General features: G+C 49.9%; 2 protein-coding genes across 3 annotated transcripts in view; both read left to right on the top strand.

Moving 5' to 3' along the window:
- DGLUCY (D-glutamate cyclase) overlaps nucleotides 1-27406 on the top strand; it is a 123040-nt gene that overhangs the window by 66133 nt on the left and 29501 nt on the right. Inside the window, 7 exon segments of the mRNA XM_047797550.1 lie at nucleotides 9877-10013; nucleotides 14186-14335; nucleotides 16309-16485; nucleotides 18567-18641; nucleotides 19862-20007; nucleotides 21157-21266; nucleotides 24046-24265. Of these exon segments, the coding sequence (XP_047653506.1) occupies nucleotides 9904-10013; nucleotides 14186-14335; nucleotides 16309-16485; nucleotides 18567-18641; nucleotides 19862-20007; nucleotides 21157-21266; nucleotides 24046-24265 (988 nt within the window). The 5' untranslated portion in view covers nucleotides 9877-9903.
- Nucleotides 10003-14248, top strand: LOC125135441 (uncharacterized). Of its 2 annotated transcripts, XM_047795607.1 has the most exons (3): nucleotides 10003-10412; nucleotides 13390-13600; nucleotides 13716-14248. In XM_047795607.1, exons 1-3 carry the CDS (start codon nucleotides 10117-10119, stop codon nucleotides 13740-13742), a joined length of 534 nt encoding a protein of 177 aa, XP_047651563.1. In that variant the 5' UTR covers nucleotides 10003-10116; the 3' UTR covers nucleotides 13743-14248. The 2 variants fall into 2 exon arrangements, with proteins under 2 accessions (XP_047651563.1, XP_047651562.1); XM_047795606.1 differs by having other exon boundaries at nucleotides 13390-14248.

Here is a 27406-nt window from a genome sequence, read left to right on the forward strand (position 1 = left end):
TTTGCTGTTTAGTTCAGCATGTCTTCTGTGTACGCAGGTGGCGGGTCAAGTCATTACTTACACAGCAAGCCCTTCCCCAGCAGTGAAAGTGCACGGTGCCTCCAGCTCCTCCAGCTAACGAGTGGTGCTTGCAGTGACCTTGAAATCGGCTTGTAGGTTGTGCCATTGGTCAAGCTGTGCATTGGTGGAGGGTGGCCATAAAGCAACTTCCTGGCTGATCCTTAGGACTTATCCGTGAAACCCTATGATTCAACTTTTACTGTTAGTAGCATCATCCGCGTAACCTACATCTGGATCGCAAGTGTCAGGTTTCGTGGTTACAGGAATTTGGTCCGAGCATTGCAGAGCCCCCGAATTAAACAAGCAAACACACGTGCTCTAGTTTTACAGGCCAAGCAAACTGTGAAAAAGAAGGGTTTGCCTTTCTTGCCCATAGCAGTGTCATACCTTGGAGTTTTGCCACTTGGTTGGGTTGCTTTATTTGGCTTAGTAACTAAAAGCAGATTTGCTTTGCAGAGCCAGGCTCTCAAATCTTCTACAACTCTCTAAGAATGGACATTCACAGTCATGTTTGGCAGAAAGAGTTTTCCCAAATTTTCGCAGAGTCGTAAAGATAATGTTTGGTCATGTGAAGCATACACTCAAGAAAAAAAGCTTATCTTCCTTTCCCAAGATAAACTCCCTTCCATGGGCCTGGCACAGGAAGACTGAGTTAGAGAGTATTAGCTGTGTAGTCCAAGATGCACTCCAACCCTGGTGTCACTTTTCCCACCAACAATTTGAAACTAAACATTTGCTGTGATTGTACCTTAGCAATCATGGTTTCCTTTTGCAATTTTCAATTTGTTATTGTGGGAAAATATATATAATACAGAATCTACCTTCTTACCCGGTTTTAAGGGTGCAGTTGAGTGGCACTGAGTACAAGTACCCACATGTTATGCAGCCACCCCCACCAGCCCCCTCCAGAACTTTTTTCATCATCCCTAATTGACTCCCTTAATCAGTAACGTCCCCCACTGCAGCCCTGGGCAAAGCACTATTCTACTTTCTACTTTCTGTCTCTATGAATTTGACTATTCCAAGTGTCTCATCGAAGTGGAATCATGTTGTTTGTCTTTTTGTGTCTGGCTTCTTTCACTCAGCATGATGACTTCAAGGCTCATCAGTGTGACAGGATTTTCTTCCTTTTTTTTTTTTTTTTGGTCTTTTTATGGCCACTCCCACGGCATATAGAAGTTCCCAGCTAGAGGTCGAATCAGAGCTGTAGCCACTGGTCTACGCCACAGGAACGCCGGATCTGAGCCACATCTGTGACCCACACCATAGCTCACGGCAATGCCAGATCCTTAAGCCACTGAGCAAGGCCAGGGATCAAATCCGTGTCCTCATGGATACTAGATAGGTTCGTTAACCACTGAGCCACCACAGGATTCCAGGATTTCCTCCCTTTTGAAGGCTAAATAATATTCCATTGTATGTATGTATGTATGACATTTTATTTATCTACAGTTTATTTCTTATCATTTTAAAGTTTCAAAGCAGTCACACAGCAATAAGAAAATTGCAAGAGTAGTACCAAAAAAAAACAAAAACCTCTTTTCTTCTTGAAAAAATTATTTTTTTTTTTGTCTTTTTGCCATTTCTTGGGCCGCTCCCGCAGCATATGGAGATTCCCAGACTAGGGGTCAAATCGGAGCTGTAGCTGCTGGCCTATACCGCAGCCACAGCAACACGGGATCCGAGCTGCATCCGCAACCTACACCACAGCTCAAGAAAACGCTGGATCCTTAACCCATTGAGCAAGGCCAGGGATCGAACCCGCAACCTCATGGTTCCTAGTCGGATTCGTTAACCACTGAGCCACGATGAGAACTCCTTTTCTTGAACTTTTTGAGAATAAATTGCCCTGATCCTCTTCCTATACTTTCCCGTGTTCTTCTATAAACAAAGGTTCCCACCTAACCGCAACGCAACCACCACACCAGGAAGCTAACACAGATTCCTAACCGCCATAGAATCCTCAGACTCTGTCCAAGGTTTGCCAGACATCACAATAGCGCCTTTCAGCACAAAAGAATCCAGCTCAGAGTCACCCGTGCATGTAGGGATGTCTTTTAGTCTCCCGCGGGCTAGAAGATCAGCTCCTCTGTCTCTCCTCGACTTTCATGACCTTGACACTTTTGGAGATCAAAGACATTGTAGAATGTCTGATGAACGTTTCCCCAAGGTCAGATTCAGGTGATGCCTCTCCGGCAGGAATATCACATCAGCGACTGCTTTCTGCCTCTTGCACCCTGCCAAGGGCTTCACCATTTTGACTTGTCCTGTACTAACGATGTGTACTCTGATCCCGCAGTAGCGGTGGTGTCTCCTAGGTCTCCCCACTGTAGAGTTAGTCTTTTCCGCTTTGTAATTAATGAGTATTGTATGGGGAGGTACTTTGGAATAGATAAATATCCCACGCCTCATCAAATGTAATTATTTTTTATATCTGGTATGGTGAATTATACTCCATTCCCATCCTTATTTATTTTAAAGCTCACATCAGAGTTCCCATGGTGGCTCAGCAGTAACGAACCTGACTAGTATCCATGAGGATGTGGGTTTAATACCTGGCCTTGCTCAGTGAGTTAAGGATCTGGCATTGCCACAAGCTGTGGTGTAGGTCAAAGATATGGCTTGGATCTGGCGTGGCTGTGGCTGTGGCGTAGCCGGCAGCTATAGCTCCAATTCGACCCCTAGCCTGGGAACTTACGTATGCCACAGGTGCAGCCCTAAAAAAAATGAAATAAAATAAAATAAAGCTCACATTATCCTTAATTGGACCCGTGAGAGCCCTCCAGTCTCTGTCCTTTCTGGGGGGGCCCATCATCCTCTGAGCACATCCTCACTGTCAGCTGTGACAAGATGTCCTTGTCCCAGTTCTGGAATCAGCCTTTTCTCCAAGGAGTCTTAACTCACTGTAATGGAAAATGGTATTTAGAATCCAAGATCTGGGCAGTAGATGTGCTCATTCCTATTGAGATGTTGCTGCTCCCAGGCAAGGCTAAGGAATACATGTTTCGCTGCGTGCCCACCCACACACGTACACAAATACACTCATAACCCTCTGATACCATGTGCCAGGCTGCCATGCCCCAACCTTCTGAAGAATCCCCTCCTACCCTGATTGGGCTGTGAGATCACAGACCAGGGCACTGTCCCTGGGGATGTCCTCCTCATCACTTGGGTTCTGACTCCCACTTTGGACCTTCGTGGCTTCGTGCCCTCCAGCCCCACCTTGGACTCCAACCTCTCCACTCCACTGAATCACTTTAGGACTGAATTGTTTAGGAAGAGACGTAGAAGGGACCACATCAGCTTTGGTTGAAAATACTTGTACTGCTAACAATCCTTTGCATATTGGGAGCAGTTGTACGCGATCTAACAGATAAATAATACTCATCATGACTGCCGGCCTCTCCCCAGTCTTGTCTGTTGTTATTGTAACGAAAAAAAATGTTGTGAAATATTTTTATAAAGCTAGGATGCCTTCTTCCTTACGGCAACATCTATTTTGCAAATCTGCAGTTGTATTTATGCCGCCACCAGCAACTCTCTTGGCAAACATCGAGCGACTCCCACCATGAAAAGTAATGAGCGAGGACAAGGTCTGACACCTCCTTATTCCATGCTTCCGTTATCACCTTGTAGGACTCTGGCGAAAGGATCAGAAACCGGAAATGGAATTTCATGACACTGTGAACTGCCTGTTTGTGAATATGGAGACCTCCCTGGCTAGCCTTGGACATCAAGGAAATGGGCTGTCTTCTACTATTTTTTGTAGCCCCTCAAGGTCAGCTCCTACCTGGGATCTGTGTACATACGTATGCAGTGCTCCCTGTGCTTGTTGGCTGACAGAGCTGTGACAGTTTCATCATAGCAATAAAGGAAAAAGAGCACAGGTTACACAATCCGATGGATGCCTGTCGGGCTTTATCCTCCTTGACCTCTGTGACCAAAGACGGCTCCTTGAAACACGTGCTTCTTTGGCTGCTGAGCCACGTGGTTTTGCTCCTACCTCCCTGGCTGCCTCGTCTTGGTTGCCCCCACTTGCTCTGCTGTCACTACCCCTGACAGTGGACGTTTGTTGGGTACCTTTCATGTGCCTGGCACTGTTGCAGGGGCTGGAGGACGGCAGGGAATGAAACAGATGAAGACGCCTGTCCTGGCAGAACGGAAGGGAAACAGAAAACCTTCTGCCTTGTGTGTATATGGTCCCCGTCCCCCGTTACGGGCCCAACCTCCTCTGCTTGCTGAAACGCGCTGAGCACTGGCTGGGCCGGCCGGGCACAGGGAGGGTTAAGGCAGCCTGCCTCCTGCAAGCTTCCTTTCTGGGAGGGAGGCCTTCCAGATGCTCATCCCTCTGGCCTGGCCGCCCCTCTCTTCTGCCAGCCTCCCACTTCGCCCACCTGCAGCCAGAGCCATCTTCGCAAGAGGCAAGTCTTGCCAAGTCACTCTGTTGCTGAAAACCTTCGTGATTCCCCATTGCTCTGGGGATAAATCCAAATTCCTTCACGAGCTGGTCTCTGCTCCCCCTCCCAGCCCCTCCTCCTTGCATCGGATCCTCCAACAGCTGCTCGGGAAGCTGGTCCCTTCCTGGTGCCTCCCTGCCTTTGCTCAGGCTGGGCCCCGGCCTAGAGCACCCTCCCTCCCCACCCTTCTGCTAGTCTGACCCCTGCTCTTCCTTTCGGTCCCCTTGCCGCCTCCACCTGCAGTCCATGTGGCCCTCAAGCCCTCAGCACGTGCAGTTAGAGTTCCCTATTTAGGTTCCTGCCTCTCCCTGGGAGACAGACACAATGGTAATTGCGTGTTTAATGTCTGTCTCCAGGGATGGTAAACCCTCTGTGAGCGTGGGCTGTGGATGTCTGCTGCCCACTGTATCTGTAGCACACAGGGCTGGGCTGGCATCATAAGAGTAATAAACATACGCAATGTTTCCGCAGGGCTACCTGCGAGCGTGGGGCTAGGAACTGTTCTCAGAACCTTACCCATGCCCACTAATTTAATCTTTACCACAGCTCAACGAGGTACGGCTATTATTGCTCCCTGTTTGCAGGTGAGAAAACAGGCACAGAGCGGTTAATGATCCCCTCTTAGGTGTACAGGCAGGCTTAGACTCCACACGGTCTATCCCGAAACTGCACCCTGGACCAGAGCGCCTGTTGCAAGGACGGAAGATGGACTGGGCACCAAGCAAGCCCTCGGTGAATGACAGGCACCTAGGTTGTTATTATCATTGAGTTGTCCATGCTCCCAGGCACACAAGCCTTTTTTTTTTTTGGGGTCTTTTTGCCATTTCTTGGGCCGCTTCTGTGGCACATGGAGGTTCCCAGGCTAGGGGTCCAATCGGAGCTGTAGCCACCAGCCTACGCCAGAGCCACAGCAACGCGGGATCCGAGCCGCGTCTGCAACCTACACCACAGTTCACAGCAACGCTGGATCCTTAACCCACTGAGCAAGGCCAGGGATTGAACCTGCAATCTCATGGTTCCTAGTCAGATTCATTAACCACTGAGCCACAACGGGAGCTCCAGGCACACATGTCTTTTAAATGGGGATAGGTTCCCTTTTACTCACTTCTGTGTACTCAGCTTACCCCACACGGTCGCGACTAAATAAATATTTCTTGAATGAGTGAAAATACTGAGTGACCCAAATCCTTAGAAGTATAAGGAATAATTTATTTTAGCATAACTTTTTTTTCTTTCAAAAGGACCTGATTCTACCTTCCTAGCAGATATTTAAATTAAATTTTATTCTTTAATTAGGTAATACTTTCGGGTTGTGCTTCTCAAAGTTGCAGGAAGGATTAACAGGAGAAATATCCTCTTCCTGCAGGGCCACTGCAGGGCACAGCTACATAAAATAGCATGGCAGCCACTGCTCCTGCTCAGCCCCCTGCACCCAGTTTCCTGCTCTGCCGGTGCCACTGATACCAAGTTCTTCTCCATGCTTTCAAGAGCTGGTCTAGTGTTTCCACAGATGGATTGGGGGCTTGTAATTCAACATAAATGTCTTCACTTCACCTTTTCTGTTTTACATATTTGGGAGAGTGTTTCACTTGAGATGCACAGAGTAGACTCATTCTTTGGGAAAGTTACATATTATCTATCTGGGGTCTGGGCGAATGGTATGGATGTGCCACAGGTTTAGCTTTCTGTCTGTTTAACCAGTCCTCCATGTATTTCATCAGCCTCTATTAGGTTGTTTCTAAATTGTTTCTATTACAAACAATGCTACCCCATGCTCCCATTATCGCACCCACTTTTTGAACACATCAAGAGATTACAGTCCCAGAATTGGATTGCTTGGATAAAGCAGAGGAATGACTTCGTAATGGTAGAATTTCAATCATCTGTGACAGGCATAGGTGAGATGTTTTACACTGGCGTTCTGGTGTGTCAGATCCTGCTAAGGAATTAATTGCCACGGACCCTTCTCTTTGGTATATTCGATGCCGGGGAATGCTATTTGTGGGTTTGATAGGTGGTTATTCTCCAAAGTGAAAAGAAAGACCTTACAGCAGAAAGGTGGCATCTGTGGAGTATGACCAAGGCTCACTGATGAGTCCCATCTTCCCTCCGTTCTAGAGTGAGACCTCTCTGGGCAGCACAGCACCTGGGCCACTCAGCAGTGAGTTCATGGAGGCCCTGAGAAGGGTCCGTCCACAAAGAAATATGTTTGAACTTTGGCTCCAGAATCACCTTGTGGGGAAAAGGAAGAAGGTCACTGCTGTTCCTGAGACCCTGGGGATGCGGCTCCTGTTAACACCACAGGGTAGATGATGGATGGATGGATGGATGGGTGGATGGATGGAAGGAAACACAGATATTGATAAGTAGATACTAATGGAGCAAGCACGAATATAGACTTGCTTTTGAATTTGGGTCCTACCACCCTCTATTTAGGGGACTTTAGGTGACTTCTTTGACCTCCTCGAGCCACATTTTCCTTGTCTACAGAGGGATTAACAATGTCTTCTTTGTGGGCTGGTGATGAGGAGCCAGTGATTATAAACCAGTGAGGGTTATAAACCAGGAAGGGCCTTGTGCAGTGTTGGGCCCACCATGGTCTCCCCTATGTGGTTGTAGCTGCTGTCATCTATATTATGACATTCTTGGCAGTTCCCTTCGTGGCTCAGCAGTTAAGGAACCTGACTAGGATCCATGAGGATGTGGGTTCCATCTCTGGCCTCACTCAATGGGTTAAGGATCCGGTGTTGCCATGAGCTGTGGTGTAGGTCACAGACGAGGCTTGGATCTCGTGTTGCTGAGACTATGGCATAGGCCAGCAGCGGTAGCTCCAATTTGACCCCTAGCCTGGGAACCTCCATAAAGCAGGTGCAGCCTTAAAAGCAAACAACAACAACAACAACAACAAAAAACCCAAAAAAACCCCATGATGACATTCTCCAGCATTTCTTCGGCAGGAGCCAGTGACCATGTACTTCATGCTCTCTTTGGTCTCTGCCTTCAAGGGAATGACCCTGTACGGTGGAGGTTCTTGGCCTTCTTTTCCTCCCAGCATGCATGGCAGGTGACATTCAAGTGCCTGGCACACTCCCAGCATGCATTGCACAGGGCAGGATTTCAGCTACACTCATCTGTCTCCAGGCTAGGAAAGTGATATTGTTATGGGAATTACCTAGATACACTTAGGAGTTCCCGTCATGGCTCAGTGGTTAATGAATCCCACTAGGAACCATGAAGTTGAGGGTTCAATCCCTGGCCTTGCTCAGTGGGTTGAGGATTCGGCATTGCTGTGAGCTGTGGTGTAGGTGCAGACGTGGCTCGGATCCCGTGTTGCCGTGGCTGTGGTGTAGGCCAGAGGCTACAGCTCCCATTAGACCCCTAGCCTGGGAACCTCCATATGCCCTGGGAGTGGTGCTAGCAAAGAAAGAAAGAAAAAAAAAAAAAAGACCTAGACACACTTAAATTTATATTTACAACATAAATAAAGAAACAACAATAAATAAAGGAAAGAAAAAGCAGTTACCCTCAGATTGTGGCCTTCTGGTTATGGTTTATTTGCAAAACACCATCCTACTTGCATCTGCTGCCTTATAGAGGAATAATGGGGGAGGGGGAGGGCTAACAGGTACCTGAGGGTAAGGGTTAGGGTTAGGGTTTGATCCCAAAGCCTCACTGCATTGGGTTTGGGATCAATGCCATTCTCTCCTCCAGATATGAGGTGAGGACCATTATCAGAAGGGTCTGACCACTGTCCCCAAATGGTTATAGAATGGTTCTCTCTTTGGTCCTTGCTGAGTGCCTGGCCGAGGTGCTAAGCCTTCCACCATGACCCCAGAGAAGCGCAGACATCCAGGACCTTGGCTGGTGCCTCGGCTGCTTGGCCTCGAGGTGTCAGGCCTGCCAGGCCCAGGCATGCTCTCTCAGTCGGCCCAGCAGGCAGGCACAGGCTTGACCTGACAAAGCAGCTGCTTTAAGCCTCCGTATCATCAACGGGGGTATGGAATCCAGCCTCACCTGACCCTCCCAGCACCCCGCCCCCAGCCCGTGGGGGCGGGCTATTCCCTCGTCCGTGCCCCCACAGCACTTGTTCCCGCAGCTCTTAAAGCACCTGCCGCCAGCTTAAAATACCTCTCTACGCCTTCCAGGGCAGTATCTTTTATATTTTGTTTGTTAGAGATTTTATGCAATCTCAAATTCTTCATCGAAATGGCCGTGGGGGTTGCATGCTTTTCTCTCTGTGAGATTAGAGTTACAAACACGCATTGGTGGTTTGGAATCCCATTGGGTTCTTCTGTAGACAGAAAGAGTTGTGGAAAATCAGGCTTGTCCAGAACCTTCACGATGGACACTGCCCTTAAATCCTGCTTTCATCCCTTCTGCGGTCAGTATGTCATTCAACAAACACTTATAAATGCCCAATTTTATGCCAGGCACGATGCTAGGCATGGGGTACATTTAGATGAGGAGGACATGGGCTGTGCCTTGGAGGCCAGCGCAACACGGTGGTCTAGCCCTAGATTTTGTTGGGACAAAATTCTTCTAGAATATAAGAAGTCAATTTATAGCATAATTTCCTGGAGCTCTGAGACAATCTCTATATTTTAAAAAGTGCTGTAATTACTCATTCACCAGAAAGCTGTGGACTTCCAGAGTGGCTTACGACATTCACCAGAATCTGTGTAAGACACTCTGCCTCTGGTGGTGGGAGGAGGGATATAAAGAAGCAAAAATAAGATCTCTGCCTTGTAGAACCTAAATGCAAATAACAGACGTCACATGAAGTCAGAAAATCCAGCCTGTTCGCTCCTTTGTGGTTGCACGTGACATTCATTCACTTCTCTGCTCACTCATACGTCGGTTTGGTGTGTGCTGTGTGCTTAGGCTGTGATAAGCGCTCTGGGGCCTGTGAAAGAGCCCTAAGCCATGGCCCTGCCCTCTAGGCACTTGGGGTCTCCCCAGGATAGAGAAAGGGGGTTCAGAGTCAAGCAGAATATCAGGCCAACGTTAACTCCAAGACCAAAAGCAGTGGCTCGGAGAATACCTCAGGGGCAAGCCAGCGTGGTGGAAGATTCAGAACCAGTTCTGCAGAATGGAATGGGCTACAGGGAGGGAGGGAGCACGGGAGGAGGGACATTCCAGGCCAGGGGAAGGGCATGAGCAAAGCTCTTGAAGTGTCAGGAATTTCTCGTTAGAAGTTGAGATATGATGAGGGTGAGGTGAGAACTTGCTCCAAACAACAGTCACCCCAGGGCAAGGCCAGGAGCAGCCCTGGATCGGTCAGGAGGTGGTCCTGATGCAGAATCTGCCACCTTCCGGGGAGCTGTGCTTTCTCATCTGTCCTCTCTGTCCCCTCACCCAGATCCTCTGTGACTCATTCGAGGCTGACATGACAACCTTCGCACTCCCCCTGAAGTCCTGCCTTCCCTCTGCCGTGAGGAATTTGATTCTACAGAAGAAGACAAACATCAGAAACGTATCCAGCACAGCTGGGGATGAGTGGCGCTAGATGTAAAAAAAATTCCCTGGAAATACGAGCCATGTAGCCCCAGGGACTCCTGAGGCTTCTAGCTTCCCCTCTGGAGACGGAGGCAAGAGCAGAATGAGCCGGTGCTGGTCATGCTTCGCTTCCCAGAGGAGCCTCGTGGGCCAGACTCAGCACCACCCAGCCCTGCCTGGTCCCCATGGCCCCACAGGGAGAGTCGCCAGTGACCTCAGATCATGGAAAGGTTTTCCTTCCTGGGAAGAATGCCCCAGATTATGCCACATGTTATCCTGCTTTTGGTTCGGACCGAGTGTCCCTGTTTGGACTGCCGCGAATGTCTACGTGGCACCCATCTCCCCGCTGTCGCCCAGGAGAGACCCCAAGGCTCTCAAAGCTCCTGCAGGAGCAAACAGGTATCAAAGTTGCCCCTGACTCGGGTCTCAGCAGCATTTCACAGCAAGGACAGATTGTTCTGGTTATGGTGGAAACACCGCAGTTCAGGACAGCTTTCATTGTTGAGGGACCTGTCTGGCCTCCGTTGCTATTTACGGGCCAACGGTAACCTATTATCTAGTAACAAAGCACCCTCACACCTAGTGGCTTAAACCATAATTCTGCACCGAGGCTGGGCTTAGCGGGTGGTTCTCCCGCTCCACGTGGCGTCTGCTGGGCTAGCCCACCAAGGTGGCTTCTTCCTCCCGCGTCTGGAGTGTCCCCTGGCACTGGCTCACATTTCTCTCTCTAGGAAGCCTCTCCAGCCGTGGAAGCCAGACTTCTCTACGGAGTAGCTCAGCCCTTGGTGGGAGAACGTTCTAAGAAGACAAGCCTTAATTCACAAGCACAAGGCTTTGCTTGCAGTATGCCTCCGAATGGCCTGTTAGCAAAGCAAGTCACGTGGCCCAGGCCAGATCGTAGGGGGAGGGGCATCCAGGGATGTGAACACTGGGAAGTGTGCTTTGCAAAGAGTCAGCAAGTAACAGCGGCCCACAGCCCTTCCTACCCGTGATGAACCAGCAGGTGCCAGCTTAACCAGGTCTATCTCTGCTCGCTAGACCCTCAGGGATGGCCAGGGAGCAGCGTGCCTCCTTCCTGGCCATAGCAGTGGGCAGCTCTCTAAGCCCTATCTGTTGACTGAAAGTAATCATAGAATCTTCTCCCTCGGAGCTGAGGTGGGGAAGGTCCTGGCTTCTCCACCAGGAAGGCAGCTCATTCTACGGAGCAGCTGTCATGGTCCTGCTTGGGGTGGTGTCTTCCGGGGCTTTAAATCAGATGAGGAACATGAAAGCCTTTTGCTTCTTGTTGTGTTTTCTCTTGTTATTAAGTTTTGTTTTAGAGGAAAACATTGCTTTTTTGGGTAAAAGGACTCAGAGGACTCACTTCATTTCTCTCCACAAAGAAAAAGCTCTCTCGACCTTAGACGGAGCCTGAGAGACTCAGAGGACACAGGAATCGCTTCAGACCATAAAGTACCCTCCCCTCGTGTGTCTACCGCCCCCCTCCGAAAGGACACTTTGGAGCCCTCTGTTCTGTCCTCTTACTAATGGGAACAACATGGGACTCTCTATGACTTGCAGTGGAGATGAACAAAACCAAAGCCAAGTGCCTGCTGCCGTCCATTTAATTAAGAAGGGAACAGAGGTGCCTTGTGCGTGTAATACCATGATTTATGTTATTAATCCAGTTTGCTCTCTCGAAACAGGCTTCGGTGGTACGAAAGGGGCGGCCAGGGAATGGGAGGCCTCTGGACTGGCTGAAGTCCCTTCCACCTCATTCCAGATTATTTTTGGAACATTCTGGGCTGGCTTGAGACATAAGCCGACTTCCTTGGGCGTTCAGCAGCGAGGGGCATCCAGTTTGGAAAGTCTGTAGCGTTGGCAGGCACTGCAGGTTTGAGGTGATGCCTTCCGGGCAGGAACCGGCCCCAGATTTCCCTGCAGAGGCTCGCATCTGCTTCATCACACCACGTCCAGGAGGAAGGAGCCGGGGAGACAGTGGTGAACCCGTCGTAGGCAGGCCCTTGCCCGCAGCCCAGTGACCTGAGCAGGGTTCAGGGGTTGCCTGTCTGGGGCTTGAATCCTGGCTGTGCCACATAGCAGCTCTGCAACCCTGGGAAAAGCACCATCTCTCTGAGCCTTTTTCTCCTCTTGTATAAAATATAGATCATGATACATATACACCACTTAGCACAGAGAGCCTGGCACCTAATAAGCACTCAGAAAATATTAGCTGACAAATATGATGGCAGGAAGGACATGTCCACATGTTGCTAGAGCAAGGCTGGCATTTAGATTTGTCACCAAGGTTATTTCTTCAAAAGAGTGTAATTGTATTTTTCCTTGGGATGATCTTTTTGAAAAGAAATTTCTTTTTTTGAAAGAGAACTTGTTTGTTTTGATACCTATTTATTGCATAAACTTTAGAATATTGAGGAAAATACAAATGAGAAAATTAAGGTCATCCACACTCATGTCAGTGGAGATAACCATGATTAGCATGTAGAGGCGTTTCCTTCTCGTTCTTTTTTTTTTTTTTTTGGCTTTTTTGCCATTTCTTGGGCCATTCCCGCAGCATATGGAGGTTCCCAGGCTAGGGGTCGAATCGGAGCTGTAGCCGCCAGCCTACGCCAGAGCCACAGCAACACGGGATCCGAGCCACGTCTGCGACCTGCACCACAGCTCACAGCAACGCCGGATCCTTAACCCACTGAGCAAGGGCAGGGAGCGAACCCGCAACCTTATGGTTCCTAGTCAGATTCATTAACCACTGAGCCACAATGGGAACTCCTCCTTCTCGTTCTTTTTCTTATCTCTTATCTCCTTTAAAAAGGAAACGGTGCTGAGCATACTGTTTTGTTACCTAGCAGGTTTCTTCAATGGTCCAGCCCAAACATCTTTTAATATCATTGAATGTTTCTTCTGTGCCATAATTTGAAATGTCTATGCAAGATTCATTGACTGAAGGTAACGCTGACCCCTACTTTGAGAACAGCTGTGCCTTAGGTAATTTACGTACAGGAAAGGACTCAGGGCATCCTCTTTGAGGTAGGTAGGTGTACTGCCAACTTATCCCTAAGAACACCAAGCCCAGGGTCTCAGCACTGGTCAGAGGCCAAATTGGGATTCAAACTCAGGTTTGTTTGCCTCCAAAGCCAAAGGACGTCCCATTCTAGAGGTGGGCGGGTCGCCCACAGAGGTGCCTGTGGCAGGCACATGGGGTCTTCCTCTATAGCTCCAATGCGACCGTCTCTTTGAAGGGAAGTCAAGGATTCTGTGAGCCTGCGCAGTTCAGAACCTGCCCAGGCAAAAAACGTGAACAGTCTCGTTCCCCAAAGGGACACACAAGTGGCCAATAAAACGTAAGTTAAAGGCACTCCTCTGTGTCACTCCTCAGGGCCGTGCAAATTAAAGCCAGAACTCAGTGCCACTGCACACCTGCTGGAAAGGCTGGGATGAAAAAGGCAAACAATAGCAGGTGTTGGAGGGGACACGGAACAACCAAGAACTCACACACCGCGGGTGGGAGTGCCCATCGGCACAACCACTTTGGAGATGGCTCAGCAGCATCTACTGGAGCTGAACGAGTGTATTTCCTACAACCGCAGGTGTGTGCCAAGCAGAACTGTACACCCCATCCCCCCAACGCCTGTACGAAAATGTCCACGGCGGTGACATCTGTAATAACCCTACACCAGAAGTCATTCAAATATCCATCCACAGTGGTCGGGGGTAAATACGTGGCGGTAACGAGCCTACCACAGGGCAGTGAGGATGAGTCAGCTGGTGTTGAGTGCAGCCGTGTGGTTGGTCCCCAAACAGACCAGGGGGAGAAGGAAGGGGAGACACAGACACCGACGGTATGATTCCATCATCGGAGGAACGTGTGTGGAGAGCAAGCGGAGGTGATCTGTGGTGCAGCAAGTCAGGGTCGTGGCTCTCCTCCCAGGGGGTCTGGAGGGTGATGCCTGGGAGCAGAATAGGGGGCTCTGGGGGGCTGATAACGCTCTGTGTCGTGATCGGGGTGCTGGTTCCATGGGTGTTCATTGCGTGAAAGTTCATCAAACTACCTCTACGTGCATTTTTCTGTGTCTGTGTTCTGCTTCGAAGACAAGTTAAATTAAAGGGGCTCCATGGGAACAGACTGACTGTACGTTTGTTCCTTCTCCCACCAAACCCAGGGCTCCAGCCAGCCAGCCAGCCAGCGTGGTGGTCCCCCACAGGTCCCTTGCTCTGGCCTTTGGAAAGATCTGCCAGGCCAGCAATGGCCCTCTGCCCCTTCAGGGCCGAAGCGAGCCAGGTAAGTGGACTTTGCCCGCGCTGGGCGCCATCCTAGGCCCCAGGTAAAATGCCTAGGCTTCAGGGAGGGTCAAAGCTTGGGGGTGGCCAGATGCCGCAGCCAGGTGTATCTGTCACCAGGGTCCACTTTGTGCAGCCTCAAAGGGACCTCATGGTGCCGGGTGTGATGCGTCCCTGGTGAATATTGTTCAGGAATAATATTCCCCAACCCCGTTTCCCCTCCTCCCCCACCCCCACCCCCCCCCCGTCCCCCCCCCCCCCACCCCCGTGCTGGGAAAAGTCTCTGGGGCCACTGAGAAAGTCCAGCCCTGGAAAATCCCACGAGCAGTGCTGTCCACCCACTTCATCACCCAAGCGAGAGACCTGACTGCACAGGATTGAGCTGTATTTAACATCCAGCTTACGGAGCACGTGGCCCTTCTGCCCCCAGCCTCCTAGCTCAGGCTCACATCCCTCACCTAAACTCCTGTGACCACGACGTCTTAACTGTTCTCCTAGCTCCACTCTGACCCTCTCTTTCTCTGCCCCCCATCTTCTAGTCGCCCACCGGCGTGACTTTTTCTAACACCGCATCTGCATGTGTGACCCCCATTTAAAGTTTTCAGGGCCTTCCCGCAGCTTCTTCCTTACCTGATATCAGGCCTGTAGTGAGGGGGCCCCTGGACACTCCAGGTACCTCCCACCCCAACCCTGGACACTCCAGGTACCTCCCCAACCCTGGACACTCCAGGTACCTCCCACCCTCTCCCCTGAGAGAAAGCTCCCCAGAACATTCTTCTGTGGTCACTTGTGGACTTGAGGTGCGCGAGGGTCCTTCAGAGCGTGTACCGGGGGCTCCAGGTCAGCTCCTTTATATTTTTCATCAGCCCCTCCCACACTGCCGTCTTGGGGGCACCTAGACAGATGGCCCAGTGAGCCTTGGGGCTCCAGGCCTCCATGCTATTCACATGCTGCTCTGCCTTTCTTCCTGGTCCAGCTGGTGAACTCCTATTCATCCTTCAAGACCCGGCTCCAGCACCTGCCCATTTGTGGGAGAGAATAGATGTCTTCCTTCCCTGAGTCACTCTTTTTTTTTTTTAAATGATTTTTATGTTTTCCATTATAGTTGGTTTACAGTGTTCTTTTAATTTTCTACTAATTTCTTTTTTTTTTTTTTAGTATTCTTGTTGTTTTTTTTTTTTTTTTGAGTCACTCTTTTACTTGGTCAGTTAGCCCTCACTGATCTGTACTGCAAGCATCTGATTTCAATGGATGTAGGATTTCAAGCTACTTAGAGGCTGGCCTGTGTCCTCTCCATCATGGCACCCTGTCCCCTGGTCTGTGCCTGGCATGGAGGAACAGGTCAGCAAGATGGTTTTGGAGTGAATGAAGAACAGGCTTGTAACAAGAGTCTTTTTTTTTTTTTTTTTAATGACTGCACCCGCAGCATATGAAAATTCCCGGGCTGGGTCCGGGGACTGAATCCAAGCCCCAGCTCCGACCTATGCACAGCTGTGGCAACACAGGATCCTTTAACCCACCGCGAGGGGCAGGGGATCGAACCCACACCTCTGCAATGACCTGAACCACTGCAGTTGGATTCTTAAGCCACTGCGCCACAGCGGGAACTCCAGAACCAAAGTCTTTCCACCCTGCAGAAGAGTCTAAGGAGAAGGAAGGCCTTTCTATTCCTGGCTCTGGGAGCTTCCCTGAGACACGTGCCCTCTGTCCCTTTGGTCTGTGGGCGTTGATGGCTGAGAAGGCGCCATTGTTTCTTCTTGCTGGTTTTGGGTTGAGGTTACAGGCAATATATTAGCATGGAATCAGCATTATATTCATGCTGACTGAATGGTCCCCAGTCTGGCAAGATTTGAAGGATGCTAGCAAGGCCCCCTGCTCAAAACTATATCTCCCTGCCCTGATGCCAGCGCCTGAAATTTCAGCCCCAGCCGTCCTCGTCTCTCTCCCAAGTCCTTTTTAAAAATACACAGAGTCCATGCTGAGTCTGGGGTCTATGAGCTTTCCCTTATGTTCCCAGGACAGGCTGTCCCCAGTTCTGGAAGTATATGTTCGGTGCCTGCACTGGCAGTCTGACCTCATTGAAGGACGTGGTGGCCTTCCTGCTGGGTGGCAGCTTCTCTCTGAAAGGGGCCTTGGAGAAGGCGGGGCTCTCCAGAGGAGATGCAGCAGCTACAACCACATGGGCGCCTGCAAGGTAGGGACGCAATCCACGGGGACAGAAGGACTGGAAAATGTGGGTCCACTTGTATTTTCCTGCGGTGGAGAGAACACTGTCACCAGAGACGGGAGACCTAAGCTCAACCACCTTCTGGCTGTGCAACCCGGGACAAGTGGTTGACCTCTCTGAACTTATTTCCTCATCCGGAAAATGGAACCGCCAGCCTCTCCCCTGCCTGCCTCTGGGGCTGCCGTGAGCACCCAGCGTGCCCTTGAGAGGCTCAGTCAAGCCCTTTTGGACCCGTCACTGGGCTGTGCAAACCAGACCTGTGCCGAATCGGTCTGGCTCCTTTAACTTAGGGCATCTCAGTGAGATTTTTGAAAAGGTTCCCGGGGAGCGTGTGCCTGGCGGGGTACATGCCCCAGGGATTTGCGGCAGAGTCTCAGCCAGGCCATTAGCTGCTGGGTTATGTCTCTTGTCAGGAAAGCTGGGTCATGTCTTGGCCGGAGGCGGTGGCTGTGGTCACAAGTGCAGCGTGGCGGCCTCTCCTGGGACAGGCGCGCTGAGGGGCCGCCTCCCTGCTGTGGCTCCGAGGTTTTAATCCAGCCACGGCCTGTCTGTCGCGGGGAGAGAACCAGATCCCTCCTTCTCTGACCCCTGCCGGGACACTCCTGTGAAGTCTGAGAATTTACTCGGCCGGGTAGAGGGTCAGCCAGTGTCAACAGCCCGGCCCGGGGTTCTTTGGGGACTCAGATTGGCGATTTTGTCTAGGGCTCCGGGACAGTTCTGCAGTCCTGCTTGCTTTGGGCTCCTGCCAGTGGGGCCTGATCTGCCTCCGCTCTGACACAGGCTGCCCACAGTGTGTGCTGCTTTTCATGTGTGAAGTAGTGTCTGAGGAACCTTCTGGAAGGTGGGGCAGGGCGGGGCAGAACCGCAGGGCAGGGCTGGCCTGGAACACGCCACTGTTTGGGGCAGGTAGGAGCTGGGAGGGCTGGCGGCCCATCGTGTGCAGATGCAGAAATGAGGCTTGAAAGAGAGAGGGACTTGCCCCAGTGCCAGAAGCAGCCTGGAAACCAGGGCTCCTGGCTCCCACCTATAAAATGCCTATCAAATTCCCATTGTGGCGCAGTGGCAACAAACCCAACTAGTATCCAAGGGTATGCAGGTTCAATCCCTGCACCCCCCCCCCAGTGGGTTAAGGATCTGGTGTTGCCATGAGCTGTGGTGTAGGCCGAAGATGCAGCTCAGATCTGGCGTTGCTGTGGCTCTGGCATAGGCTGGGGGCTACAGCTCCAGTTTGACCCCAGCCTGGGAGCCTCCATATGCTGCAGGTGTGGCTTTAAAAAGCAAAATCAATAAATAAATAAAATAAAATAAATGCTGAGAGTGGAGGAGGGGTGATAATTACAGGATATACGATACATGGCACAGAGGTGCCTGGCACTGCCCACAGTAAGTGCTCTGCAGAGCCCTGTGCCCACACCTCACTGCCCCCCAGGGTTCCCAGATAGCTTCTTCTCAGACACTGGTGCCTCTGCCCACCGGTCCTGGGAGAAATGGCCAGGCAGTGTCTTGGACTCAGCTGGGGGCCCTGGGGAGGTGAGGTGGGCCCTCGGGAGGAGGCCCTCAGCCTCGGGGAGCCCTGCCAGTCTCCTGGGAGCCTCCAGGGCATGTGCCCCTTCCCAAGAGCTGTTATTTGGGCACAAACTGGCAGGCACACCAAGCTTTCATCCTGTGGCTGACAGGGTGCTAACAGCAAGCCCTTCAGGCAGCTGCCAAGACTGTCCCAGCCGATTATCCTCCTGGCAGGTCCTCAGTGTCTCATAAGCCCTGCTACGGGGTCCAGAAACCGTCCAGGGGAGAAAAAACACCACCACCAGTGACAGTCACACAGGTCGTCCTGGGTGGCTTCTCCGGAGGCAGGAGGCATGAGCAGGGCCCAGTGGGGTCTGGGACCCTCTGCCTCTGATTCTCCTAGAGATTCTCACTTGTGGTTCACAGGCGCCTTGAGGTTTGTGGAGAAAATTCAGAGGGTCTGTGGAATCCACTGGGGAAAAATTTACATTTGAATTTTCATAGCCTCACAGTGAAATTGAGTATTTCCTTCTGGCATGAAGGCAGGGAAGAAGCTGTGACGTGTCAGCAGACCCGGGGACTTCGTGGCTGCCCAAAGAAAGCACAGATGTTTTCATGTCACACTGAGGTCCTTCCTGAAATCTCAAAATTACCCCATATGTCTATCACTGCTTCAAAATTCCAGCGGTGGGCCTGCCATCTTGTTCCTTGAGCTGTTAATGAAGAAACATCACCTAACACGTTCCCCCCATAATTTGATAACTGCATTTCCAGCATAATTGGTTTCTTTTGTAATCCTCTGCATTTCCTTTTGTGTAGTTAAAAATACTCCTTCTAGGGAGTTCCCTTGTGGTGCAGCACATTAGGGCTCTGGCATTGTCACTGCAGCAGCTTGGGTCACTGCTGTGGCATGGGTTCGATCCCTGGCCCAGGAACTTCCATATGCTGCAGGTGAGACCTGAAAAAAAAAAAAAAAAAAAAAAGCAAAAAACTACTACTTCTGCACAGGTTTACGGCTGCCCCAGACGACCAGAGGCACCTGCAAAGTTAAGATTCTCAGTTTTATCATGGACTTGGAGAAGAGACTTGTGGCTGCCTGATGGGAGGGGGAGGGAGTGTGAGGGATCGGGAGCTTGGGCTTATCAGACACAACTTAGAATAGATTTACAAGGAGATCCTGCTGAATAGCATTGAGAACTTTGTCTAGATACTCATGTTGCAACAGAAGAAAGGCTGGGGGAAAAATGTAATTGTAATGTATACATGTAAGGATAACCTGACCCCCTTGCTGTACAGTGGGAAAAAAAAAATAATAATAATAAATAATTAAAAAAATTAAAGCATTAAGGTTTTTTTTTTTTTTTTTAAAAAAAGATACCAAAGCTGCTGGCAAAAGTCCTCAAATATTAGGAATCAGTTCTCAGAAACCTATATAGGCATGTACCTGCACATTACTGAAAGCTGACCTATTAATATGTGCCTGGTTTCTCAGCTACAACACTTGGAAAAATATATATTAAAATCTTAATTCTGTAGATACTTCTTACTATCATAACTGTCTAATTCTGGAAGAAAGAAAGAGGTAAAATAAACATTTTTGCATTTAAAAAAAAAAAAAAAAAGATTCTCAGTTTTAGACCAATAATCCCCAGCAAACATCCTGATCTCTGTCACCTAAAAGTAGAAGCTGCATTTTTATCATAGATACTTGGACCTCTGTCTTCATTCAGCTGCCTTGAACTCTTGGCGCTCAGGGCTTCGACCTGGGCCGATTCTGTTTTTTAAAAACAAAAACAAAAACACGAAAAGAGTTTTCACTTGATTTCTTGGCAGAGAGCTGGGCCTTGTGCCACATCACTGGCCTTTGCTGCCCCCTGGTGGTCATAGTGAGGCATGTTCCCAAGGACAAGCTGGAAAGGCTGGTGCAGGCCAGTTGCTCAATGCGGGTGGTGCAAGGACAACCAATTCACATCCATGACCCAGGTCAGGGTCCACTCTCATTCATGATTCTGACAGCTGCATTGGACTTCTTCCCAAGAAGACAGGAACTTGCTATGTTCCTGAGTTCCTCTGACTTGTCTCATCTTTCCCAGGAGCCCTGGGGTGAAGGCCCTGGACAAGACAGATTCCTGCAGCAGTACCAGGGCTGGGTTTGCAGATGCCCTTCAATTTTGAAGGTGATGTCCTTGACGGAACTGCCAGCCTCGCCCATTAGCCCCTGTGACACTTGGGGTGAACCCTGGGGTGGGGGAAGCAGGTGGTGGAGGATGTCAGCAGAGCTATTTGCCTTGAGATCTGAAATCATAGCAACCACTAATCTAGGCTATTGTTCAGCAGCATATTTGGGCAGGGGACGTCTTCCTTCCAAGTGTTAACTGGAACTGAAATCCTTTGATCCCCAGTGTATTCACTCAGCCTGACAGTGAGTGAGCAGATCCAAGCGTGGAAGCTGCCCAGGCCTCTTAGAGGCCCTCAGAGGCCCGATGGGAGCTTGGGATTGGGCCTTGGGGGAGAGTCAGGGTTGAGCATAACGGAACATGCTCAGCTGCATAACAAACTTTGACAAAGCCCAGCATTCTGCAAAAATGCAATCAGCACTTGCCACATTTCATAGAAAGATGGTCCCAGGACCACCCAAAGCCGAATGTCTGCTGAGTTGTTATATCTTTAGTGGGATCGATTGGACCCGATCAATACATTTCTCTCTGCCATCTTCGCGGGTGCGCTGACAGCTGGCCAGGTGCAGGGATGCTGCTGGTGGTCAAACAGAGTGTTTGCCTGGGTTGTGTGACCCAGTCTGTACCAAGATAAACTCAAAATCACTGGCTTTGTCAGCAATCTGTACAATGACGACACTGGGCTAAATGTCCCCAAGTCCCCTCCAGCAATCACACCAGGCGTTTGAGGTTCCGTGCTTGGAAACGATGCCACTCAGAATGGAAGTCAGCAAGCATCCTGAGGGGGTTAAAATCCAGATTCTGGGTCTCCTCCCCATCCTTCTCCAATACAGTTTGCAGCAGGCCTGTGGCTAGAGGTCCTGTTGGAGAAGGAACCACAAACTACTCAGTGTGTTCAAATCAGATGCTACCAGCCAGTGCAGGACCCGGTGGGACTATCTTTTTCCACCTGCAGAACCATTGTGCATCAGAGATCTTTCCAGATCTGACTTCAGGGAGCCTGTGGTGTGTCAGCACTGGGATGTTCCAGTGTTCTGGCCTTCTCGGCTGATCAGACTCCAAGCTGTCAGCGGCTGCAGTACGTCTGGGTTTAAGGGGCCAGTTACTCTGACCTGGGATGGAATCAGGTGCACCTCTAGTTCCCGAATGCATAGGTTTGTGGCGCAGTGACTTGGGGAAGAAAGTCATGAAACAGCCCCCAGGGAAGGTCTCTGTGACATCTTCCTTATCATCCCAGTGCTGGGTCTTCCCAGAGCAGCTACCTTTCAGGTCAAATATGTTTTGCTTGTTTTGTTTTTTCTTTTTAGGGCTGCACCCACAGCATATTCAGAGTTGTAGCTGCTGGCCTACCCACAGCCACAGCAACGCAGGATCCGAGCCAAGTCTACAACCTACACCACAGTTCACGGCAAGCCAGATCCTTAGCCCACTGAACAAGGCCAGGGATTGAACCTGCATCCCCATGGATGCTAGTCAGATACCTTAACCGCTAAGCCACAATGGGAACTCCCAGGTCAAATATGTTTTGATTAAATCTATTTCTGTCTGCGGAAGGCTCACCACCCATTCTAAGAGAAGGGTCAATGTTTTGCTTGACTTTTGGAGACATTCTGGAAGTTGGTGGGGCTTTGAAAGCAAAGGTAAAGGCAAGCAACTCAACTAAACAAAGCGGTTTTTTTGCAAGGTATTTGAAAGCAATACTGTCGGTTCATTTTTTCCAAGGCCGAGGGCGATATTACAATAAGGCGACACACGAGGGCGCCCTAACTGGTTCACAGTAAAGTAGGGATGGGACAGAAACAACAACAAAAAATAGCAATTGCAGACCATTGTCCTAGACAGAGGAAAATTCTAGCCAGGTCAGCCTGGCTTGCACTACAAATAATAAGATGTGCTACTTTCCATTTATTTTTAAAGCATTCTTGGGAGTTGAGCTATCATAAGAGCCTCATGATAGTGGAAGATTATCTCTAATATGGTTCTGAGACAAAAACGCCAAGATCCGTGGGATTCTGTTCATTCATTTATTGCAGATAAATGTTGGGGGAACCTACTTTGTGCCCAGATCTTAGGAATCAAATGCTGCAGGAGACACGACGCAGATGTCAGGGAGCTTGCGGTCATTTCCAAATGTGTGTGCTCAGCTGTATACACGCTCCCGCACATCCGCGCGCGAAATATCCTCCCGCACGGGTGGGTGGTCTCAGCCCTCTCCCGCCGCCGCCGCCGGCCAGGGGGTCGCCTTAGCGCTTCAGTCCTGACCTGCAGTAGCATATTTGATTGTAAATGAGAACGAATGCCCTCCCTGCCCAGGGACAACCTTGAACCTTTCTCCTTTACAAAACTCATGCTCAGATTTCAACATCTAAACTTCTACTAGCAATAGATGAATTGCTGCTGCTGTCACAGCTGCTGGGGCAAAACCCCAGGGCACGCTGGGAGTTGACTGTGCTAATCCGTGTGGCTTGAGAGTGACCCGTTTTAGGTTCTGTCCAAAACACAGAAAAACAAAGATTGCCATCATCAAAAATCCCTAGTTCTTCCCCTTTATATCACGTGGAAAATTTAAGTTAGAATGCTTGACACTTCTGTCAAGGAGGTTTTCCTTCTGAAGAGTTGGCTGACTTTGGCTTTCTATTAGATCTGAGGAATGGTCCTGTTTTCTGTGAAATCCAAGATGCTATTTGCTCAATTCGCATCTACATTTATGGAGCACCTATTGTGTGCATCTGTGAGATGAATTAACAGTGGCCCCGCGTCTCTGAGAACGTACAGCTGAGTGGGGTTAGAGTCCTCAGGATAATGACACTGATAAGCAGAAGGTCTAGTTAAGTTACGGTGAAGAGGAAGCACCTGGAAGGCCAGGCAAAAGAATGAATAAGATGCAGCACCCGGCTCAGTGATACCAACCATCACTTACCCAGGGCTTACACTGGACCAGGCACTTTGCTTGAACACTTTCCCCCCCTTTTTATGACTGCACCTGTGGCATGTGGACGTTCCCAGGCTAGGAGTTGAATCAGGGCCACAGCTGAGGGCTACACCACAGCCTCAGCAATGCCGGATTCAAGCCGCATCTGTGACTGATGCTGCAGCTTGAGGCAATGCTGGATATTTAACCAGGAGAGTGAGGGCAGGAATTGAACCTGCATCTCACACAGACAACATCAGGTCCTTCACTCACTGAGCCACAACAGGAACTCCTGCTCAAACTCTTTTATGTGCATTTTCCAGGTCAGCTCTGATAACAATCGTATGAGCCATTATCATTACTTTAGAGTTGAGGAAACAGGTTTAGCGAGGATAACGTCACATCTCAAGCTCAAGTGTGTTTGCCGTGCTGAAGCCGTGTTCTTGATAACGATGCTACAGTGCCTCACATTGCCTGGAATCTAGCAAGGGAGGGTTTTTAAAAGAACAAAATTAGCATAAACTGAAGCAAAATACACAGGCTGTGAGAAAAATAGAAGCTATGCTCAGAGAGAGCTATTTGTTAGCAAATCTAACATCTGCTGCAAAGAAAAAGCAAGATGACTTGATCTTGCTGTAAGAGTTTAGTAAGTCCTTTCTGGTATCCATGGGATTGCATGGATGGAAACTGCTAGAGCCCCAACTATAGCTGTGGGTACCTTACTTCTTTCCCCACACTCATCTTCACTTTCCTGAAAACAGGGTGCCTGGTTTAAATGGAACTTGATTTAACCGTAAGCCAGCTTGTTCTGACCTGGTGCCAGCAAGTGGCATAGGGAGTGCTGTTGGCCAAGTGGAGGCACGGGCGCCACCTTTCCCATCAACGGTGGACTAGATGGGAGTGGACAGGGTTTGACGAAGTGGCTGGGCTCAGTCCCTCCTGTTGTGTGCCTTGGAGACCCTGCTGGCTTTCACCAGCTCAGGGGATGGCGCAGTTGTGAATGAAGGGTACAGTGGCCCTGGCCAATGCCTCACCCCTGAGGGAACACCAGAGGCCCATCACGTTTCCCAGGATCCTCTGCACTACAGCCTGGCATCAGCTTCAGCTGCTCAGAAGGTCAGCGATCAAGAGACGATAATTGCCATCGACCCAGGTAAGAAACCAAGCAGTCACACCTCAGTGACATGGAGAAATTCATCACTGGTGTAATGTTTCAGTGAAAAAGGCAGCATGCAAACTGTACCTAGAGTATGATTTAAAAAAAAATACTAATATTGTGTATGAATCTTGCAAAGAAGTAAAGGCACCAAAATGCTGATGTGATGATCTCTGGGTGGTCCGAAAACAGGTGATTTTTGTTTTTTTCTTTATGTTTTCCCCAAACTTTTCAACACTGAGCATCTGAGGGAGTTTGGGAGGTGGGCACGTGCTCACTCAGAACTAGATTGGGGTTGAGTGGGGGAGAAAAAGGGAGCACGATCCCTAGATAGTCAACTGCCACCATTTAAGCAAAGATTGTCCAGTATTTAATATTGTCCCTCATCTTTCTCTTTTGCGACGTTGCCCTGGAGTTGGGCATAGACTAGGTTTTGCACACTGGGCAGCAGGGATAGGGGTTGAGGCCTGGATTGCTCTTCCTTGGAGGCTCCTGCTGGTACAGGACCCTGCCGAGACGGCCTCAAAACAGTTTGCAGCCGACCCGTGTGTTGTATACAGCATCTCAGAGGACAGCCCTTCTGTGGTTTGCAAGCCACTGGTCTTACACACAAGACAGGGCTGGCACAGTCCACTAGGGGTCTGTGGATTCCAGTTAGGAGGAGGTTTGCTGAAAGCTGGTTGAGGGGCTTTGAACTTCAGCTGCATCTTCGTTAAAGAGCTGAATTGCTAATCCCATGCCGCCAGCAGAGGGCGCCATTGTGCACGGGAAAATTCAATCCATTTGCTGGCAGAGGCTCAGGAGAGAATTAAGGTGTAGACCTCACAGCCCCTCCTCATCTCAGTTTCCTCTTTTACTATGACAGGGGTCATAAAAATCATTCCTCCCTCTGGGGGTTGTTATAGGCAGTAAGAATAATAGTTTTGCTACTGAGTTTTACTCTAGGCCAGACAAGTGCTTAAAGCATTTACATGTTTCATTTTATTAAATTCTCCCAATGCCCCTATGAGGCTGCCATTGTTAACCTCCTTTAACAGAGAAGGAAACTGAGGCATATAAGCATGAGAAACTTTCCTGAGTCCACATCCCTAGTAGATGGTCAAGGCTGAACCTGAACCCAGGCCCACCGACTCCAAGGCCCATGATCAATAAGTATTGGATAAATTGGAATCTTTTTTCTTTTTTCTTTTTGGCCGAGCCTGTGGCACGCAGAAGTTCCCAGGCCAGGAACTGAACCTGCGCCACAGCTCTGACAATGCTAGATCCTTAACCTGCTAGGCTACCAGGGAACTCCTGATATATTGGAATTGGAGTCTAAATGGTGTGTTGGTCTCACCTGGGCAGTTAAAAGAGTCCTCCCGGCTCACCTCTCTTGCCTCCTCTGCACCTTCTTGTGGGCTGTGACTCCAGCCCTGTGTGTTCTTTGCTCTTCGAGTGGCTCGAGAAGGCATGTGTGGCCTCCCTGCTGACCGGCCCTACATCTTCTCCTGAGAGCCTGATCAGTGGTAGGGAGAGCAGAGGGGTGAGGCCAGCTGGGGAGTTTGACCTTCCAGGCCAGGCTCTCAGGACCCAGGCAGAGCTGGCCCTGGTGACACAGGTGTGGCAGCCCCTTTGAGAGACCAGCACCTGGACCGGGTTATAGAGCAGACAGTGGGGGTGCCCTTTGGTGTTGGCCAGCACGGTGCCCAGCATCTGACATCAGCAGACCAGCCGTAAAGATGTCAGCTCTCTTCCCAGGGCCTGGGAGCAAAGGTTGCCCCCGCCACCCCGTTACAGGGGGTCTACAGTCACGAAACTTCTGGTGAAGCCAGCTCTTGGCTTTTCTGCCTGGTAGGTTGTTCATTCATTCACTCGCTCACTCATTCGTTCACTCATTCATTCATTCTGCAGAGAACACGGTCTCCTTTACGTGCAAATACACCATAAGCGGGGACATCTGCCCGGCACAGATACCTACACCTTTTAGGACACGTGCATACATACGGAGAGGTGACTGCTCGCGGCTGTGCATACACAAAGTCCCTTACACAGGGGATCTCCTTGGTGCATATTTTTTATTTTTTTTGTCTTTTCTTGGGCCGCTCCCGCAGCATATGGAGGTTCCCAGGCTAGGGGTCGAATCAGAGCTGTAGCCGCCGGCCTATGCCAGAGCCACAGCAACGCGGGATCCGAGCCATGTCTGCAACCTACACCACAGCTCACGGCAACGCCGGATCGTTAACCCACTGAGCAGGGGCAGGGACCGAACCCACAACCTCATGGTTCCTAGTTGGATTCGTTAACCACCGCGCCACGACAGGAACTCCGGTGCATGTTTTTAAAACCTCTGCAGTACTTTCTCACAAACATCCTAACCCAAGTGAATGGCTCTCCTGCTTAGGACAAGGGTCAGGAGGAAAGATGAATTCTTAACTCCACCATTAGCTCAGATGAAAACACTGAGAAGTAAATGTACTGCAGACACAGGGCTCCCGTTCCGTAATACAAATGACGTGGGAAGTGGCCCACAGCAACCCCCTTCAGCGCTTGTGCAGACTGTGTCAAGGCTTGAAGCCTGAGGCTCGGGAAAAGGGCGGATTTATGACTGTCCAGATGTGCCAATGTTGTCTATTAAGGAGCATCTTTAATCTTCGAGAACAGCAGATGCTCTTGATTACCAGTGTATTAAACAAGCAGATAAAAGATTGATGGCAGGTATTGAGCACTACTCACTGGGCATAAAGACAGGCCCACGCAGTCACTTGTGAGAGGACATTGGCTGGCATTTGAGGGCCCTGGAGAAGATGAAGAAATGCAAGGTTTATAGTCCTGATGTTTGCACTAATAACAAAATTATCATAGATGGCTGGACGGCGTTAAAGCTGACCAAGTCTTCTCTCTCCTCTTCTCTCTATTAGTGCGCCCCACTTCCGACAAAATAGGTTATATTCCGTTTTTTTCCTTTAAAAATGTTGTTGTTGTTCTCTCCATCTATCAACAGCAATTCATGTTCATTGTAGAAGCATCAGAAAACATGAAAGAAAAGAGGCAATAAAAATTACCAGGGGAGTTCCCACTGTGGCCCAGCAGGTTAAGGATCCAGCATTGCTGCAGCTGTGGCATAGGGCACAGTTGCAGCTTGGATTCGATCCCTGGCTG

The sequence above is a fragment of the Phacochoerus africanus genome, chromosome 9 (genome assembly GCF_016906955.1).
Source record: "Phacochoerus africanus isolate WHEZ1 chromosome 9, ROS_Pafr_v1, whole genome shotgun sequence".
Classification (NCBI taxonomy): domain Eukaryota; kingdom Metazoa; phylum Chordata; class Mammalia; order Artiodactyla; family Suidae; genus Phacochoerus; species Phacochoerus africanus.

Excerpts from the sequence above, each read along its gene's own strand:
- LOC125135441 (XM_047795606.1), top strand. The coding sequence starts at position 10,117 with ATGAGCCGGTGCTGGTCATGCTTCGCTTCCCAGAGGAGCCTCGTGGGC. Across the intron at positions 10,413-13,389 it reads GCTCCTGCAGGAGCAAACAG|GGCCGTGCAAATTAAAGCCA; the intron begins GTATCAAAGTTG and ends GTCACTCCTCAG.